The sequence below is a fragment of the Corvus hawaiiensis genome, chromosome 16 (genome assembly GCF_020740725.1).
Source record: "Corvus hawaiiensis isolate bCorHaw1 chromosome 16, bCorHaw1.pri.cur, whole genome shotgun sequence".
NCBI lineage: Eukaryota > Metazoa > Chordata > Aves > Passeriformes > Corvidae > Corvus > Corvus hawaiiensis.
The window spans coordinates 866,666-885,164 of NC_063228.1; the positions used below are offsets into that span (position 1 = coordinate 866,666).

At 43.4% G+C, this 18,499-nt stretch overlaps 1 protein-coding gene across 4 annotated transcripts in view; it reads left to right on the forward strand.

Moving 5' to 3' along the window:
- XYLT1 (xylosyltransferase 1) overlaps positions 1 to 18,499 on the forward strand; it is a 170,914-nt gene that overhangs the window by 125,146 nt on the left and 27,269 nt on the right. For all 4 annotated transcript variants that reach the window (XM_048320694.1, XM_048320696.1, XM_048320693.1 and 1 more), the window contains 2 exons: positions 5,495 to 5,575; positions 16,495 to 16,711. In XM_048320694.1, coding sequence (XP_048176651.1) covers positions 5,495 to 5,575; positions 16,495 to 16,711 — 298 coding nt within the window. The remainder of the gene's footprint in view (positions 1 to 5,494; positions 5,576 to 16,494; positions 16,712 to 18,499) is intronic.

The window sequence follows — 18,499 nt, forward strand, 5'->3', positions numbered from 1 at the left end:
TGTCACCCAGAGCCTTCCTCATGCAGTTGGCCTCTGAAATTATATCTGTTCTCATTTTTATGGTACATTTTATGAACAACTGTTGTTACAGGAATCAGCTTTGCTGAGAGGGGCCTGCCGTGCTAATCTCTGTTCTGTGATGGATAGCAAAGGCTAAATACAGCCTTCCCCTTTCTTTGCATTTTTAGATGGCAGACTTGTTTGGGGTTTTCTTCTTACTACAGCCTGGGTCAGGCTCCTCTGAGCCTCCCCTTGCAGTAAATTGCCTTTGGAGAGGCAGGAGGACTTGAGAGCATCAGTGAGAGGGTCAGGCTGCCTATCTAAGGTCTGAAAGCTGAACCTTGCAAGGTTTTTTCCTGTATTCTCTTCATGCTGCATTTGCGTGGTTGATCATCTTGCTGGTAGTGTTCCAGAAGGAGGTTTTGTAGCGTTTTGCTTTTTTCTGTTGAATTCATCTGTTGCATCCTTTTGTAAGGCTACGTGCTGTGCCCACATGTGTGCCAGCTGGCCTGGTGGAAGGGCCAGAGCAGGTCAGGGTCCCTTTCTGGGGTGGGAAGATGCCACGAGTGCTGCTGTGTCCCAGCAGACACGGGAGTGCAGCTTCCAGAGTGCACTGGGTGCTGTGCAGGTGTGTGCCAGACCTGGCAACAGCCCTTCCCTGGCTCCTGGGCTGCTCTCCTTCCTCCCCAGCTCCTCTGTGCCCTGCAGTGATGCAGAGCCTGGGGAGCCAGTCTGAGCACAGGCACTCCTTACGTGGAGGGAGAGGGATAGCCCCGGGCTGGGGATAACCAGGGAAGGAACTCTCCTGCCACGGGGGCTTGGTAGTGATGGCATGTCCTGATATTCTGGGTTAATGACTATGAAATTAATAACTTACTGAAATCAGTGAGCTTAAGCATCATTATAAGAATTTATTGAAAAGAAGATAGCAGAATTTAAGGCTCTCAGTTCTTCCACTTCCAGGCTCTTGTGTGCACATCTGCATGTTTAACCATGTTTAGCCACATTAACCATTAATATCATGCTTCACTCTGAATAGATGAGTTTTGCCCCATAATTCTGGTTCTCTTTTCTGAAGTCTTTCCCTTCTCTATAAGCGACCTTGTAGAAACAGTTTCTTGGCAAAGAGCTGCTGGGGTTGCTGTAGGTCTGGGTTCTGTGGGGCTGGGCCTTCACACAGTCACAGGAGTCCTGGGAAAGGAAACTGTGGGGATGAGTCAGACGGGTATGGGTGGAAATACCAAAGCTTTGGGCACTGGGAGAACTTGTAAGAGTTTTAACTTTTCTCTTCTGGCTGTATGTTTGCCTTCATCATCCTTGCTTCAGAGCTTTCATTGCTGCTTCAAACCACATTGGCCTCCTTGCCCTATTCTCCCAAACCCTTTTGCCTCTGTGTTTCTTTTTGTGCCTGTTCAGCTGCTCTTGTGATCCTTGCCTGCCTCTCCAGCACTCCCCAGCAAGCAGAACTGCTGCCACTGCTGCTCACCACAGGCAGGGCTGATCCCCTCCTTGCACTCACTCCTCCTGTGCAGCAGCCAGCAGGCTTGTCATTAGATAGCCCTAAGTTAATCAAGATAAATAATTAATAAACTCAGAGCAGTTCTCTTTCCTTCATCTGATTCTTACCCAGAATCAAACCATCTTGTTTCCATACCTGTGTGCTGCCAAAAGCTTCTGAACTTTTGATCCAACTTAGCCAAATTGTTACTCAATTGTATAGGTTTTGACATTCTAATAATCCCATTGAAATGTCTGCTATTCCATACATCCTTGAAATTGCCCAGGAGTTAAAGTACCTTGCTGAATCAAGAACATTTTTATTAGCCATCACTATCTTCCAGAAGTAACAATCTCTTGTTTTCCTTTTCTCATATTCTCCAAAGACTTTCCTAATCTATTTTCACAGCTGCAGACTGAGGGCATCTCTGCTCTTTGCTTGGATTAGTCACCAGGGTTGGAGGGTTTGCTTAAAACCAGCAAGAGCAGCACTGCCCTTTGTTCTGGGCAGTGTCTGGCCGTGGTTGTGTGCAGGGGTTCTTGTGCTGCTTTCTGCACAGCCCTCCAGCGTGCTCAGACAGTGCAAACACAAAGTCAGTGTTTCTCTTTCAGTTTTTCATTTCAGTCCCCAGTGTTCAGGCCATATTCTGAAGTTACTGCCATGCTCAGCATGTGTGTGTGCTTACTGAGTGCCTGGTTTGCCTGCTCACACCCTGGGACTCCTCAGTCCCAGGCCAGGGGCTGCTCATGAGGAAACACTGGTAGCAGACTTTGCTTTGCATTGGCAATACCTTCTGAATTTCCTTCTGCATGTAGGACTCCCCTTTTTCTCTTCCTTAGACCTGTAACTCTAATCTTGACCCTAACCCCAAGCAGAGCCCCAGCCCAGGGGCTCAGCCACGTCCCCAGTTGAGCAGTGCCGTGGGTTGAGTCACTTCTGCAGCCTCTGGAGCCCCACTGCCTGCCCAGCCGAGTGCTGCCATCCTTGAGCCCAGCCCTACGGGGGCTTGGCTGAGTTTTGCTGGGTGGCATCTCAGCAGGTGGGCACAGTGCTCTGCCCCCACCACCCCTGCCCACCCTTGCTGCAGGAGGGGAGCTGCAGGACCTGACCAAGGTGACCTCGGCAAAGGTCTGGGGGAGAGGGGCACCCCCGTCCCAGCTGGCAGAGCTGCCCTTGCTGAACACCAGATCTGCAGCAGTGAACTCCAATGTGCTTTGTTTCCCATCACTCTTCTTCACTTGTCGCCTTCCCGTGGCAGCCCTCCCACGTGCACAGGCTTTCTCCACACTCAGAGTTCACTGGAGGATCAGTTCTGCATTTCTCCCTGTGCTGCACACCTGAAAATGCCCATTTTCTCCCAGCCTCTCTACACTCACACCACCCTCCCTCCCTGCTAATGATAGAGGTAACCAGCTGACTAATCCTTCTCCCTGGTGCCTTGCCCTCCAAGTGAGTTTAATAGCAAAAGGAAATAGAAGTGGGAGCTGTGTGGATGCATCCATCAGGCCCAGCCTCAGGCACCAACTGCAGAAGGGCTTTTTCCTCCATCTGTATTCGTGCTGAGTTACACGCTGGGGAAACTGGTAGGAATGTGGTATGTAATATCAGTGTATTTTTAATCAGTAGCATGAACTACCCTCCCTCTCCCCATGACTTGATTTCCTTCTTAGGAAGGCTCTGTTGCACTTGTTACTTTTCTGTTTCACCATGATAGTTAGTAAAAGATTTTGTGCCAAATTTATGCTCAGTGAATTATCCCTGAAATTTGTGGAGCTACGGCAGAATTTAATTTGGCAGTGTGAGTTGCTCTTGCTCCCAGTGATGTCTTCAGCTGAAAATCTCAGCTTTCTATTGCCTCACTTAGAGAAAAAATGGGCCCATGTCTCCAGTCTTTGTCCAAAGGAGTGCCAGAGGCATTGGAAATAGCTGGTGCCAGAGGCACTGCCGTGGCAGAGACTCCACTGCTGCTCTGTGTGAAGTGTGGCAGGAATCTGTGCCAGAGGCATTTAGGAAATCCACCCCTGAAGGCAAAGTTTTCTGAAAGGTGAGGAGGATTTTAACAAATGCATTAACATACGGCATGTTCAATACCTTTGATTTTCTTCTTAATATCTTCTGGTGGAATAAGTCAGAGGTGATGTGCAGCATCCTCACGATGTTGGGGCCAGAAGGAGCACTTTGAATGAAAGCTTGATAGAAATTCAGTGTGCTGCCATGCTGAGCATGGAATTGGTTGACTGCATAAATCTAAATGTCAATTAACCAGAAAGTTTTACCAAATGGAACTATGATGTTTTAGTTCCATGTTGTCAACACATGAAAAGAAGCACATTAATTGAGAAGGAGTAAAACTCTGTATGAGTTCTTTAAAACAAACAATTAAAAATATTCAAAGTAGGACCACGATAACAGCAATGTTTTCAAGAAGAGGGAAAATGTCAATTATTGATTACTTTGAGAACTAAGCATTATTTGGACATTTATAAGAATTATCTAAAATCTGAGAAGCAATGAGAAGTTTGTGTGGCAGCCCCAATACCCAATACACTTGGTAGAGTACTGCTGAATAGCAAAATACAGGTTGGTGAGCAATCTAGAAATGGTGATGTTTTATTGAGTGGTGTGGATTGTTACTTTGGTTGATTTGCTTTCTATCCTGTAAGGAAATTAAAGCTCAAGCACTTCCAAACTTGATTATATTTCTAAAGATCATCTTTGCATGCCAGCTTTTGCCTAGAAACTCACTTGAAGACGTCAGCCATTGAAACCATTTCATGTGGAAGCATTGCTAAGTAAATTCACTAAATGCCTATTCATCCCAGTAAGATGGAGAGTCACTGGAGCAGCAAATGTGAAAATCTGCACAGCTTACTATACAGAAAGCAGTTTCTGAGTTTGCCAAATTGAGATGCAGAGTCTGACCCTGGGAGGTATTGCAGCTCACATGAGGGAGTAAAGGAAGAGGGTCTCAGGGCCTGGTCTGTCAGGATGGTTGATTGACAGATAATTCATTTGGTCTGGATAAAATCAGTGAGTTTATGAAAATGGTTTACTTGGCTGATAACATTTCCAGGTTGCAGCCTGACCCCAGAAGTTAAACACATTTTGTACAGTTAAACACATTCAGGTTTAACTTGGTTTTCTGTGGCTTATAATAATGGAATGTTTTCAAAATACAGTACTATTGACAGCTCTTTTATCTTGAGTTTTGTGCCATCAACTTCATTACAGACCATTGCTTAAATGGGCGTTGTATCCATAAGGTTGTGGGTTTGAATGCTATCCAGGAGATTAGGATCTTTTTAATGTGATTTATTCCGTTTTCCTAAATATGCTGACCTAGATAAATAGAGGACATTTTTGCTCCATTGTTAAAGAAATAACAGACCACAAAAGCTGTCAAGCGTAAATACATTCTTGGACATGTCAGCTGAAATGCTGAAAATGCTGGTGTCAGATTGCCTGTCATACTAATTGGAATTAACCTTCTAAATTCCTTTGTTCCTATTAATTATATTGCCTTTTTGACATCAGAATTCTCTTGCTTTATGCATTCCAACCTTGGCCTCTTCTCTATTACACAATGAAAACAAATAAAATGCCAATAGATACTGAACCAAATTCCCTAGGAAATGTCTGGCAAAGCGTGTAAAATGGGACTATCAGTGCAGTCATCTTGCAGCTGGATTTTCATACTTAACAGGTGTTGAGCTGTATTACTTCATACATACTCTGTTATAGTGCTTAAAATACCTGCCAAGGGTTGATAAGAAATTTGTTAAGGTGTGTTAAAAAAAAAGCTGTGCTTCCTTCCAAGTATGCTTTCCTGGGCAGAGGGAGTCATTGAAGTCCAGCAGCAGGATGGGAGGTTTTTTGGAACCACCTCCTTCAGAATCTGAGAATGGTCCCCAAATGAGAACAATAAGTATGTCAATTGCTCTAGACACAGTGGTTTTCACAGTGTGATTTGTGCACCTTTTGTTCTTTCTCTTGCAGGACAAACGATCAGCTCGTGGCATTCCTGTCCAGATACCGTGATATGAACTTCTTGAAATCACATGGGAGGGACAATGCAAGGTGAGTTGGCCCTTTCCTCACCCTATTTTAACCAAAGCACTGAGAATTGTTGTATGGCGATGGTTTTCCAGCACTACCTGACTGAAGAAATCCCTAGTCCAGGAAAGAGAAGGGAAGGAGGAGGAAGCCCTTTCCTGAGGATGGTTTTTTTTTTTCCAGAATGACTTCTTCCCAAAGATGCTTTTGTGGGGAGAGAGGCACTAAGCAGACTGATGTTGCTTGCTCATGGGGACTTGGCGCAGATCAATGTTTTGTGAGCAAGTGGCAACTGCCCCCCACTCCAGCACTGCCCAGGTGGCCCCAGGCACTCTGGTGAGCAAGACCTGTGTTAGCTGAGGTCTGCAGCAAAGCCTGGCATGGGCAGAGCCCCGGCTGTGGGAGCCTGTAGCAGCCTGCAATGCCAGTAAGAGTGACGATAGTGGCTGGAGCTTATCACAATCTACTAAAGTTTGGAGGTCCTTGAATCAAATCCTTCCTCATTCACCCTGCACGGGTCTCAGGGAGAAGAGAATGTGCTGTGTTTCCCACCAGTCATCAGTAATACTTAAACTTGCCACTGTGGTTTGAGGGAGCAGCAGTGACCAAACACCATCTTCCAAAGATTTCAACAACCTCTGCACATGAAAGGACTTTCCCATCTGACTGCCGTGGTCCTGTTTTCCTATTTATTCATAGTTCTGCTGTTCCTCTTTTTCGCTAGTTTTGTACTGTAACATCAGTCCTACTGCACTTCCAGCAACTCCATATGCTGAGTCCCAGTGGCTTTGCACCTAAAAATACTGTTTTATTCTGCTTGGGTCACCGGGTCTTCCCTTTATTCTGTAAAATGTCAAGTGTACCCAGAGAATGGGACACCCTGAGTCGTGTGCTCAGCACAGCAGGCGGACAGGATAACTCACAGGGCTCTCTCTCTTCTTGGCCGTTCTTACTCTTGTCACTAGATTTATCAATTCTGTCATGTTCCTGTTTAAATTAAGTCCTCACAAGCATTCATCTTGTGCATGCAGAAATTCTATAGCAGGTAGTAAAAAATAATCTCGTGAGGAGTAATATTTAAAGCCAAGTCAACAGTTTTCACAGGAGAGTCCCTGGTTTGGGAAATGCAGAGTGTCAGAGTGATTGGCAGGCTGAGCTCTAGCTGGCAATAGTGATCCACAGCAGAGTTAGTGAGAGAGGAAGAACCAGGGAGAAGCAGCCGGTCTCTTATGCCTCCTTGCTCCTCTGGTGCACCTGACTCTTCTCAAATTCCCTGAGCTGGCTAAGGAAAATAACTAATGAATGATGACACACCAACATCAGGCTGGTTCAAATATGCCAAGTTCAGCTGGATCAGAACAATTTAGATCACTAAAACACACTAAGCTGATACTAATTTAATAATGAAATGAGCTAATGTGCCACTTGTCCTTCCATCACAGGAATAACAAACTCCTTTAGTAATTCAATGGTTCTCTTTGTATGAACAACTAAATACCTTTTAGCTTACTACAAGATGTCACTGTGTTTTATTTTTTTTCCTGGATTTCTACCATAAATTCCCTGTGCATCAGGGAACATGCTTTGGGACACAAGTGCAGATTTGCCATCCCTGTCTGCCATGGTTGCCTAATCCCCACGTCCCATAAGTGCTCCCACTGCTGACCACTGGATGAATGGATCCTTTCACATTACCCCTTGGCACGTCCCCAACTGTTCTACCAGGGAGATAGAGTGACTGCCCTCCTCCTGCACAGCCCAGGCAGCTGCAGACACACTCAAGCCAGCAGCTGCAAACGCCTCTGAGTAATGCTGGTGTTTGGTAAAAATTCATTCCATTGTTTCCAAAAGCTGATCAAAAAGTAGTTATCTCCTGTTTGTACTGTGGGTGAATTTCCAGCTCCGCATCTACCTGTTGAGAGAGAAATATTTTAAGTGAAGATTTCTAGCCTGATATTTCATGTTTAGTGTTGGAGTGAGTCAGTCTTGTCTAAACTGGTCAGTGCACCCTCTGCTCTCCCCATCTGACACACAGCTCTCACCTGACTTTCATTGTGTGCCCAGGTGTGTGAGCTGTGCTCATACCAGTCAGGTTTATCCCTGTGGTTGGAATGGTGAAGTCCTCTGGGCTGAAATACCTTCTGCAAGCTCAGGCAGGTGAGACAAGAGCAAAGGCCCACCTGGGCTGTCAGCCCGTGTCCATGTCCTACAGCCAGTGTCCCCAGGGAGCAGGAGGATGTGGTGCTGCTTTACAGTATTGTCCCAGCCTCTTGTGACCTTTGCCTGGGGAATTTCCACAGCTCAACTCAGTGACTTGCTCATTTTAAGAGTAAGGGATGACTATTTTTTTCTATTAATTTTTCCAGTTTTTAGATTTTGCTCTTTGCTTTGTCCTGTCACAGCCCAGGGGGAAAGAAATACCCATGAAGAGAATGGTATGGCCAAGAGCTTAGTAAAGTCTGGAAGAGAAGCAACAGCCTCGAGGATTGGCAGCAAAAAGTTAAGAAAAAAAAGGACAGCTTTTAGAACACAGGCCAGTGTCCATGTTTTTGGGCAGCAGAAGAAAACTCCCTTAGGATATCCTATCTCAAAACACACTGGAACAGAATTTTTAGTCTAAAACAACTAATTGAAGCCATGGTAAGGGAGAGGACACTGGACTATACTGGCTGCTGCCCCGTGTACAGTAATGATTGAGCTGGTCCAAGGTCTTTTTCTCAAAACGTGAACTAGTGATACAGGAGCACAGCATCTAAACCAAATTGAAAGCAGTGTATAAACCTTGCTAATACTTTCAATTTTAATTTATGGATGAATAATGGTTCCTAGTCAATAAGCTTTTCAACTGTCTAAGTCTGCCTTGTAAACAACTGAAAACTCTTAATTTTAAGTCATCATAGTCTTTGGATCACACAACAGAGAAAGTTTAGAAGTGCTATCTTGAAGCTGAAATGCTTGTACAGCTCAATTACATTGTACTTTGTATTCCAGCCATCACAGTATTAGTGCATGTTTTACTGCCAAATAAGGAGAGAAACCAGGCTTCCTTTTACAGAGTTAAGTTTTGTTTTAGTTATGCCAAAGTAATGAAAAAGTGCATCGCTCTGATTTTCCTTTAGTGGCTTCAGCAGAGAGAATGGACATGAAAATGGCTCCTTCACTCAGCTGGAGAAGCATTATTTCCTGACAGAGGTGGATGTATGAAATGAAATTGTACACAGTGGCTGGGGTTATTACATAGTGCTTAGTGGGCAACAGGGCAACACATTTCCTCCTCTTTTCAGTGTCTTAGACTATTAAAAGCAAGTGAATAACCTGGTGGTTGTATAAGCTGTTGCAATTCGGAATACGCAGAAGATTTTTTCTTTTTTGGCAGGAGCAGCACCTGGCTGATGTATTATAAAATAGAAAGACAGTCAAATGTGACATCTTCAGTGACAGGCAGGAGAAGGGGGACTTTGCATAGAAACCTTTCCCCAGCAGTCATTTGGGAGCAGTGTAAAAATGCTGTGAAGGCTGGATGCTGTTAGATCTTAGAGGAATCTTGAGCTCATAGGCAAAATACAAACAGCTAAAGAAAAGGCCCTTAAAAGTTTGGTATGTATCCATATTCTTTTCTTCTGCTGGTTTTTTCTCCTCATTAATGCTATTCTTTGCAGTTGTCTTGTGCCCTTTCTGGCTTCTGGGTTACAGATAATTTTAGAGGTGTTGGTGAACTGTACCAAGGAGCATCACAATCCCATTCCAGTTCTCAGAGGCTAGAGAAACCTTAATTCCAAAGAACTGGAGCATGTTCCCAAAATCTCCACTGCTGGCACACATCTGTTGCACCCACCCCCATTTCAGAGGTGCCTTTTTTCTTCAGTGGCACATGCTGTTTGTTGGTGTGCTGTACACAGGGTTGATGGGGATGTGGTGGTCAGTTAGGAAAATGGATCACACAGTAAATGCTGTTGTGTATTACACTGATGAATTGCCCAGTAAGTGCCCAAATACTAGGGAAAAAAAAGGATTCATTATCGCTGGTGTTGGAGTAGTTTAACTGCACGTCCTCGCAGCACTTGCACTGCTGCTCATGTAACACATCTGGTGGTTCCTTTGGCACAAATTACCCTCAGCCTCATACTTTTTTTGCTAAGATTTTTAGAACACTTGAGTGTTCTGGAGCACATGGACTAAGATCTATTTTTTGCTTGGAAGCAGTTCAGCCCCACAGTTGCATGAGAAGTGTAGCAACTGAAATAGCAACATGCATCTTCTGTGCAAAGAGACTGCACTTCAAAAATTCAGACATTACAGCTAACTTCCAAATGTTCTTAGTGCTTTATGCTAAGCATTAGGGGAGCCATAAAGCCTTTACTGCTTCAGCTTGACAATTTGCCTCCTTGTAGGGCTTTTATTTCTGCTCGGCTTTAGAAAACAGTGCTCTAAGCTGTCAGTGCAAAGAGAAACAAAACCAGCCATGTGTCTTGACGTGGGACTAAGTAGGATGTTCTTTGTTCTTAGAGTGTACAAGCAAGATCATCCACTGGTTCAGGAAGGTGCTTTCAGTGAGAAGGTTTGAAGTAGCCATACTTTATGGGGCAAGGATGAATTAGGAAGGAGGTGAAAATTGAGATACTGGTAAAATAATCAGGAATCTTACTGCTGTCTGAGAACATTGAGATGCACACTTCATTTGCAGCCATGTGAACAGTAACTTTTGTGCCCTGTCATCTGAGCTCCTGAGGTGTTTTATAGAATGGTTATGACAGGGAACATCATTTTAAGCTGCACAGATGATGTTGGCCCTGGTGTACCCACAGGTCAGTGGCCTGATGTGGTAGCTTGAAAACCTTTATAGAAGGGGCTCACACTTGCGCTCAGTCACTAGAAAGGAGATGAGACAAGAAACCTTCTAGAGAAGACATTTATTGGAGACAAACAGATAGCAAAATGTCAGGTTTCATATCATTGAGTCTGTCTGTGGTGAGTTCATGCTACTTGTCTGCATACTATCATTTGCAGTTTTGCTTATTTAGTATAAAAATAAACAGAATCACCTGAGTTGTGGCCTTCCTGATGGTGAGGGGAAACCATTTCATTTTTGACCTTCTGAAAGCTGTTTAAGTATTGCTTAAAAGATACTGTGTAAGTGAAGAGTGGTGGGAAGAAACCCACAGGAAAATCTTTGAAAGTCTCTCTCAAGCTTTATGCTCACAAGGAAATGCATGGAACTGTTGACAAAACAAGGCAATTCCTAGTAGAGTCATTATGGCAAAAAATAGACATTGTGAGTTTCCTACAACTAAAAGAATTTTAGAGGTTTTTTTTTCATTTTGCTCCCTGGCCTGCGACATTAAAACACTAAGAAATATTGAGGCTTTTTAAGACTTTCTCTGAAAAAGAGACTTCTCCCTTAAAAGAGAGAAGGTGGAAAGTAAAGTTTTTCAAAACTAAGCTAATGTGTAGGAAAAGGTGGAGAAGAAGAAAGAATCACGAGAAATTTCTTCTAAATTGAGTGCAAAGATGTGCTAGGACTAAAGCATTAAATGGGTATTCTGGGAATGTTACATATGGAAGAAGCAGAAACATCATATAGCATATGAGGTACCTTTTGTAAGCTTGGGAAGTCTAATCATGTCCATATAGAGATGGAATAATGACCAGATAAAATATGTGTATTCATCAGCTTTCAACAGCATCTCATGTGGAGTACCCTAAGTGCCATGGCTGCTTGACTTCCATAAAGATGCCATTGGTTGAGAAGGGACACATTGAACATAATATTTCAAGGTGAACTTGTATCTTGAAAGAGACACTCAAATTACTGCAAACGTAAAAAATTACGTTTTTGCTGCACTGTAGATGATCTGGACTCTGTACTGCCCCGTGTGTGTGGCAGCAGTAGTCTGCCCCAGGTTTAATTGCATGCTGAACACAGAAGTGTTTAAACATACATTGGAAACAGCTGTGGTAACATGGACTGTCAAAAAATCCTTCCAGCAGACCTGCTTGTTCCCATGACTTGCAGTGCAGCTTGTGCAGACCCAGAGAAGCTCCAGGAACAAACGTCACAAGCTGCATCTCTCAGCTCTTGGGTGGCTGTGTCACCTGGGCTTTCTGCTCGGAAATCCCTGTCCTCCCAGGGGCCAGCTGTGGCCCTCCCTCCCCTGCACACCCTCCGTGCTCAGCTGCCCCTCGAGCTCTGCTGTGGGACGTGCAGAGATACAGGTGACAAACACTAATCACATTTTAAAGGTAACATTTCCCTGTGTTCCGCGGTAACTCCTGAGCATTTAGCACAGTGGGCAAAACGGCTAAAAGCATTTCAATTTGTCTGCTTATTTATGGCTTTGGCTTTTGCTCCTGAAGCCCAATCAGGAAATAAGCCCAGTCTCAGTAGAGCAAATTCAGTCAAGAGAGAAGCTCTTTCTGGTATTGTTGATGTTTGTTTCTGCGTTGGCCCTAAAGCTTAGGGGGTTTGTTGAGATAGTAATGTGTTTAAATATTTCCTTCTGAGTAAGGGAATTAACAAAAGATAAGAATTCTGCCCTCGTAACGTTTTTGACCTTGTAAGATTTGTATTTAGGATGCCACAGTTAAAGCACATTGAGAAGCAAGTTACAATTATTCTTTCTCCTTCTCATTCCTTCCATCATTTCTGTCTGTACTGAGAATTATTTTCAAGGCCTTTTGAAACAGCAGGAATTGTGTGTTCTGTGCTTTCCACACGATGCCTATCATACTGGGTAGAAATCTTCCTCATCTTGACAGACTAAGTAGGTACTGTTTCTGTTTGACACTGTTCCCCTTTTCAAGCTTCAACTCCATTTTGGGAGCGGGGGGTCAGCCCTGGAGGCTTTCAGCATGGCAGGAAGAGGTCTCAGGAAACATACTGCAAGATCCTATCCTTAGAAAAACAGATGAGTATCTGGTACCATACAGACTTTTGGCTTAAATAGCCAATTGTTAATTATTTCAGATGTTGTAAATATTGTTTAACCCTTGGCAGAATAGAGTTCCTCATAGAAGTGGAGTGAAATCAGGGTCAGCTGGACCCAGCATGCTCAGTGGAGGCCAGGATTTCTACCCTGAGCAGGCAGGGAATGGTTCTGCTCTGCACAGGTTTGGGATTCATGAATCTGCTTATTATAAAGAATGTTTCAGTGCCTGGTTTGTGGAGATGTACAGTAACCTAGAGATTGCTCACAAATTACTTCTTGCAACTGCTACACTCAAGATTGTCAAATTACTGTTCTGGACTTTCTAGTTGGTCACCTAAACTGCAAATTACTGTTTGATGCTTCCCAACTGATTGACTCTGGTAAGTGTTCCCAGGGTGGCTGTGCAAACACTGCTGGCAAGTGACTCTCACATTTCTCATCTGTAAAAATATTTACTTGACTTTTCGCACTGAAATCGACTTTCTTCCTCAAATTTTCGTCTAAAGACAATTAAAAGAGGAGCAGATAAAGTCAAAGCATGCAGAGCTTGTCCACATACACTCAGGGAAACATGGACGTGGTGCTAGTGGGGCTCCTGGCTCTACAGATTCTTGCTTTGACGTTGACTTTTGACTCGTGATGAATTGTTTTGCTGGTGTTTTGTAACTTTTATTCATAGCTCTTATTCTTAAATCCTGAGTAATGACGATGAGGTCCTGGGTAGGTGCACCTGGTTAACAGTGAAATGTCAATGGGAGGCCTCTAGGCAAGAGGCCAGAAGCAGGAAACATTTAGGAAGAAACCTTTTCACCTTAAAAAATATATTTTCCAGAAAAAAACTTTTTAGTGATGAAATTACTGATAAGTGGCATTTAGCAAGCTGATAGCCTCTGATACTTTAGGAAGTTTTACTCATTCATAAACTTCAGAAAACAGCAAACTCTCTGACTTACAACTGTGTGAGGAGAGCATTCAGGAGCGGGGGTCTCTCCAAGTTTCCGTGGTTTGCACTGTCCCTTGGAGAAAACTATCCAAAAGGAGGATATTTGATTGTGATGTTTTTGCTGATATTAAGTGACTGTGCAACAATATTTATTAGCAGTTAAAACATGTGATTAGAGCTGAGCTGTGTTATACTCATGTTGGAGGAGTATGTGCTACACAAGTTACAAATGCTTTATGTGTGACACAGTCCTAGAATCTTGTCTGAAATGCATTTATAAATATTTAAATAAACTACAAAGTAAGAGGAGTTCCCTGAGATGGATTGCAATCGTGAGCTGCCTGGACTGACATCTATACTCAGTGACAGACCACATGCTGCAGGCAGTAGAGGTTTTTTAGCAAGATATGAAAATAACTCTCTGGAACTGTGTAAACCCTGAGGCTGCATCCACACACAGTCAGGGCACAGTGGCACCTTTCACCTGTGTCAGTGTCTGTTTGGTGAGCTCAGGTGCCAACACACCTTCATAATATCCTGTGTTTCCTGCTTACTTTTGAGTGTAATCCCAAGCCCTCAAAACTGGAGGCTCTTTAGGAAGAATTAAAATTGATAAGGGGAAGCATAAGATGTCTTAGATGGAGTGTTCTATGAAATGAGGCAAAATGGCATGCTTTTCTTTACCCAAGTCTTACTTTAATTCTGTTTTCTCCTGGTTGACTCTTTTCATCATTATTTTCCTCCTGTTGTTTGTTTTAGCTTAGGAGAAAGGTCAGTTGTCTTCAGCTGGTAATAGTCTCTGTTGTATTTGGCCAACCATACCTTGGTTCAGTTATGTATCTGAAACCTGGTGTGATGTTTCTAGGAAGGTTTCAAGAAGCACAAGCAAAAGGGCCATTTCTCTGGAGATCTCCAAAGGCATTGCAGCTCTTCAGTTGGGCTGTGCTGCCTTGCTGGAGGGTGAGTGATTGGAAAGTACATTTACTTTCTTCTAATAACCCAGTTGTATAAGATTTGGGGGCTGAGTTTGTTGTGAAAACAGTTTTACTCCCAGGAATTGGTTTGTTTCACTCCATATCCTGAGATTTGCTTTTCCAAGCCGTTAGCTCCAAAAAACCATAGAACTGTGCATGAATAGAGAAAAAGGAGCCTGTCAACTATTTTGGAAAACATGAAGCTGTGAGTCAGGATTTGCTGGGACCTTCTCATCTGGAGTGTGGTCATGCTGTTCTGCTGCCAAGGTCAGACAATCAGGCTGAAGCTGTTGCAGTACCAGGGAGCTGTGAGCTGTACCACGTCATACTGAGGCTGAGGGAGTTTCTACGTAGAGCAGTTTTTGAAATAGCCAGGTGGTTTTTTTGTTCGAGGGCTCCTATTGCAGTTAAAGAACCTTCTATTTGAAAACGAGGGTAAAGGGTGATAAATTGGTAGAGATGGCAGTTGAAAGAAATTACTTCATGGTAAAGAACTTTATGTTCCTATTTAAATATAGTTGATAAAGTTCTGGCTTTTTCTTAAAATAATTAACTCTAATGAGCATTTAGTTTTGAGAGAAATAAATAAACAACCAAAGTTTCAGGCACATTAATATTTGATTTGGAGAAAACTGCATAAATATTGAATTTGAAGATTACATTCCAGAGCACTGCATTAAAATTGCAAGACTTTTCTATTATCCTTCATAATGGAACATGAAATTAGAAACTTGTTCATGGAAAGAAAAATTTTTCAACTCTCATTCACACGTTTTCTGCACTGTTGTGTTAACAGAGGAGCTCTTCTCATACTGTGAAAAGAGACACAGCTATCAGTAGGACATAGACCCTGAAGTCATTTACGGTCCTTTTGAAAATTAATATGCACCATTTCATAATTGCATCTCCATTCTTTGATTGGTGTAGAATAGAACTTGAACCAGAGCGTTGGCCTGTGGGGTTACGGCTCATGTTTCCAGATGCAGGACTCCAGAAAGCTTTGTTGTTGTTCCTTAACTTTTATTTCTTTTCCCTTTCCTTCAGTAGCATGTGTTTGAGGACCACTAAAATGTCATCTGGGCTTGCTGACCCTGAAACACCCTGGCACAGCTCTGTGTGGTTCAGGAAGGGAGCGCGGTGCCCCTCTCGCTGTAGGTGCTGTTGTTCTCCTGCAGGTCCTGCACCCGCAGGGGTCTGGGGGCTGGGGGTTGCTGTAGTGGGTGGTCAGTGAGCATTTGCTGCTGCTCAGATGTGGGATGTGTCCAGTGCTCACGTCCAGCCGGGGTGGACAGTGCTCAGCCCCCCTCGCTGCTGATTCACAGCTGCCCTGCTTCTCCTTCAGGGAAATCATTCCCAAATGGAGTAACAAACAGGAACCTGGATCAGACAGTCTCAAAACATGAGTGGGCATCCAGGCCAAAGTGCTTTCAAACACAGATAGATTTCCCAGTTTTTATTCTCTTATATTGGTCTCAAATAATGCATTTCCATAACTTTGCAGTTCTGCAGTTGCTCCTTTTATTCATGGTTCAGCAATAACAAAACACTGTTCCCCAGAGACTTGAAAATGGAGCAACCTTGCTCATTCTACAGCAAAGACCAACACAATGGTATTTCTTCCTAATTGGCTATATCCATATAGAAAAATTAATGAAATAGTAGCATAGGAGAAAATTGGTCATTTTACCTTTATGTACATTTTCCTGGTTTTGAAAAACTGAATTTATGTAGAGAGAGAAGCCTCTCACACAGATTGTGTTTGTTCCTGTTCATGTTGCAGTTCTTCTGCAGTGGTTTGTTCAGAGTTTATGAACGTTATGGACTTTCCTGCCCTACAGCTCTGTCACCTGCACAGCCTTAGGACAGCAGAACGTGTAAATGATGTTTAAAAGCAATCTGTTGATCTTTGCCTCTGTAACTGAACATATAACTGATTAATCATTTATTAAACCTCTCTACATTATTTATGAGTAGAACAGAAATACAAACAAGTGACATTTTGACCCTTTTTTGTTTGAGAAAGTAGCTTTTTATTTATAAAGCTCCCAGTAATAACAAAATACAACTCAACTTTTAATGGCTCCCCTTGTATTCCCTCAGATTCATCCGAAAGCAAGGGCTGGATCGGCTCTTCCTGGAGTGTGATACACACATGTGGCGCCTGGGGGACCGCAAGATCCCAGAAGGAATCACAGTCGATGGAGGGTCAGACTGGTTCCTCCTGAACAGGAAGTTTGTGGAATATGTGACTTTTTCTAATGATGATCTGGTAACAAAGATGAAGAGGTTTTACTCTTACACGCTGCTTCCTGCCGAGGTATGGGAATGCAAAGAATCCCTCTCTGTGTTCAAACCTGCAGTGTTTGTGCTTGTCCCAAAGATCTGACCGAAATCAGAGGGGCTTTCACCTGATGTCAGTGGGCTTTGGAGCATCCCACAGTGGGTAATGAAAATTTTACTTCTATGACAAGTAAGCCCTTTAGGGTTAGAACATCTCTTGCAATTGTTTATTGCTTTGTTTATTTATCTTTTTTGCAAAGAGTGGCTTTGTTTTATACTTCTAAGCCTATTAATCTGTTACTGAACAACCAAAAATCCAGCTGCCCTTTGCTTGCGAATTTTTCCTGCACAAAGCTTTTGAAGGATATTAGAGATGGCGAATTCTCTTCATAAGTAGCTTTCCTTGCTATTATCCAGCGCTTTTCTTTAAAAATATAAACCCTGCAAACAAAGGTTTATTGTTCTGTTCAAAACTCAGCTAGAAGGCAGAGTCACAAATGATTTCGATCACTCAGGAGTCGCTCTGGCTACAAGTGATGCAGAAGGGGAGTGCACACCAGAGTGGGGCTGTGCCTGGCGTGCAGCAGTGCGTCAGGAGCGCGCTGTCTGCGGGGAGAGCACAGAGCCGTGGCAGCGCGGGTTGGCAGCCTGTGCTACACCTGCCCCCTGGCTGCTCTGCTCCCCTGGCTCTCCAGGCTCTGCCCCACAGGCTGCAGCAGTCAGCCAGCCCAAGGAAGACCTGATGACTGCCTTTAAACCAATAACTGCCTTGGCTCCTGAACATTTGAGGGATGGATGACACCGATCTCACAAATCTGGGCTCGTTAGCTTGTGCTGGAGCACAGCGATTGTTACCTTTTGGTAGGAGTTTATTATTCCACACACATGTTGCATAATCTTCTTTTAATCCCGTTTCTGTTAAAAATCACCTTTTCTCTCTACTCTGATAACCTTTTCATCCATTATCTAGAGAAATTCCTGTATTGCTATAAAAGGACACAGGGCAATGGGTAATTGGGTAGGGTTTTTTTTTCCCCTCTCGCTTGAATGAGAATGGATGCCTTTATGGGTTTAACCAAACAGTTCAAGCATAAAATCCATATTCACTGGGCTGTCATTTAACATTAAAAAGGGTAGGGGGATTATTTGGGGGCCAGCCATGCTAATGTTATGCTGGTTATTTATAGATCTTACTATTGGTGATTTTAAAGAGAAGCCATTGCTCTCTTGCAGGGCTACATTTGATGATATTCCATAGCTTTTTTCCACAAGGTTTTCTTTGCAAGATACATAGCTGGCTTTGTAAAATGGCCCTGCCTTCACTGACCTGTTAACCTGCTGTATCAGTCCCCATTACACATGGTTTATGTAATAGCTGATACTACGATGATATAATTAGGATTGCCCAATAGGAATTCCATGCTGCCATGAGTCAGCAAATAAAGACTTATGGTTTCAGACGTAAATGCAGGAGGCACAATGTCCTTTTGGTGCCTAGGGTGAACTGTGTATTTCAGAACAAAGCCACTCAACTAGCAATGCATTTCAGAGTGCTGGAGATAGACACCCACAGAAGAGCTGTCTGGGACTGTATTTTTATCAGAGTAACCAGGGTGATGGTATAGTTTTAAGAATTGTTTTGGGAAACAACTTGAAATATGCCATTAGCACATTGCTCAGAAAAATAGTCCTAAATCTGGTAGACCAGGGAGTAACTTACAGAAGGGAAATAATGGGAATTTCTTAGAACTGCTGGGGCAGCTGAAATAAAAATAAAATGATAGATGGCACTGGTGCCTTTCCTGGAGTCCTTTGGACTCCCAGC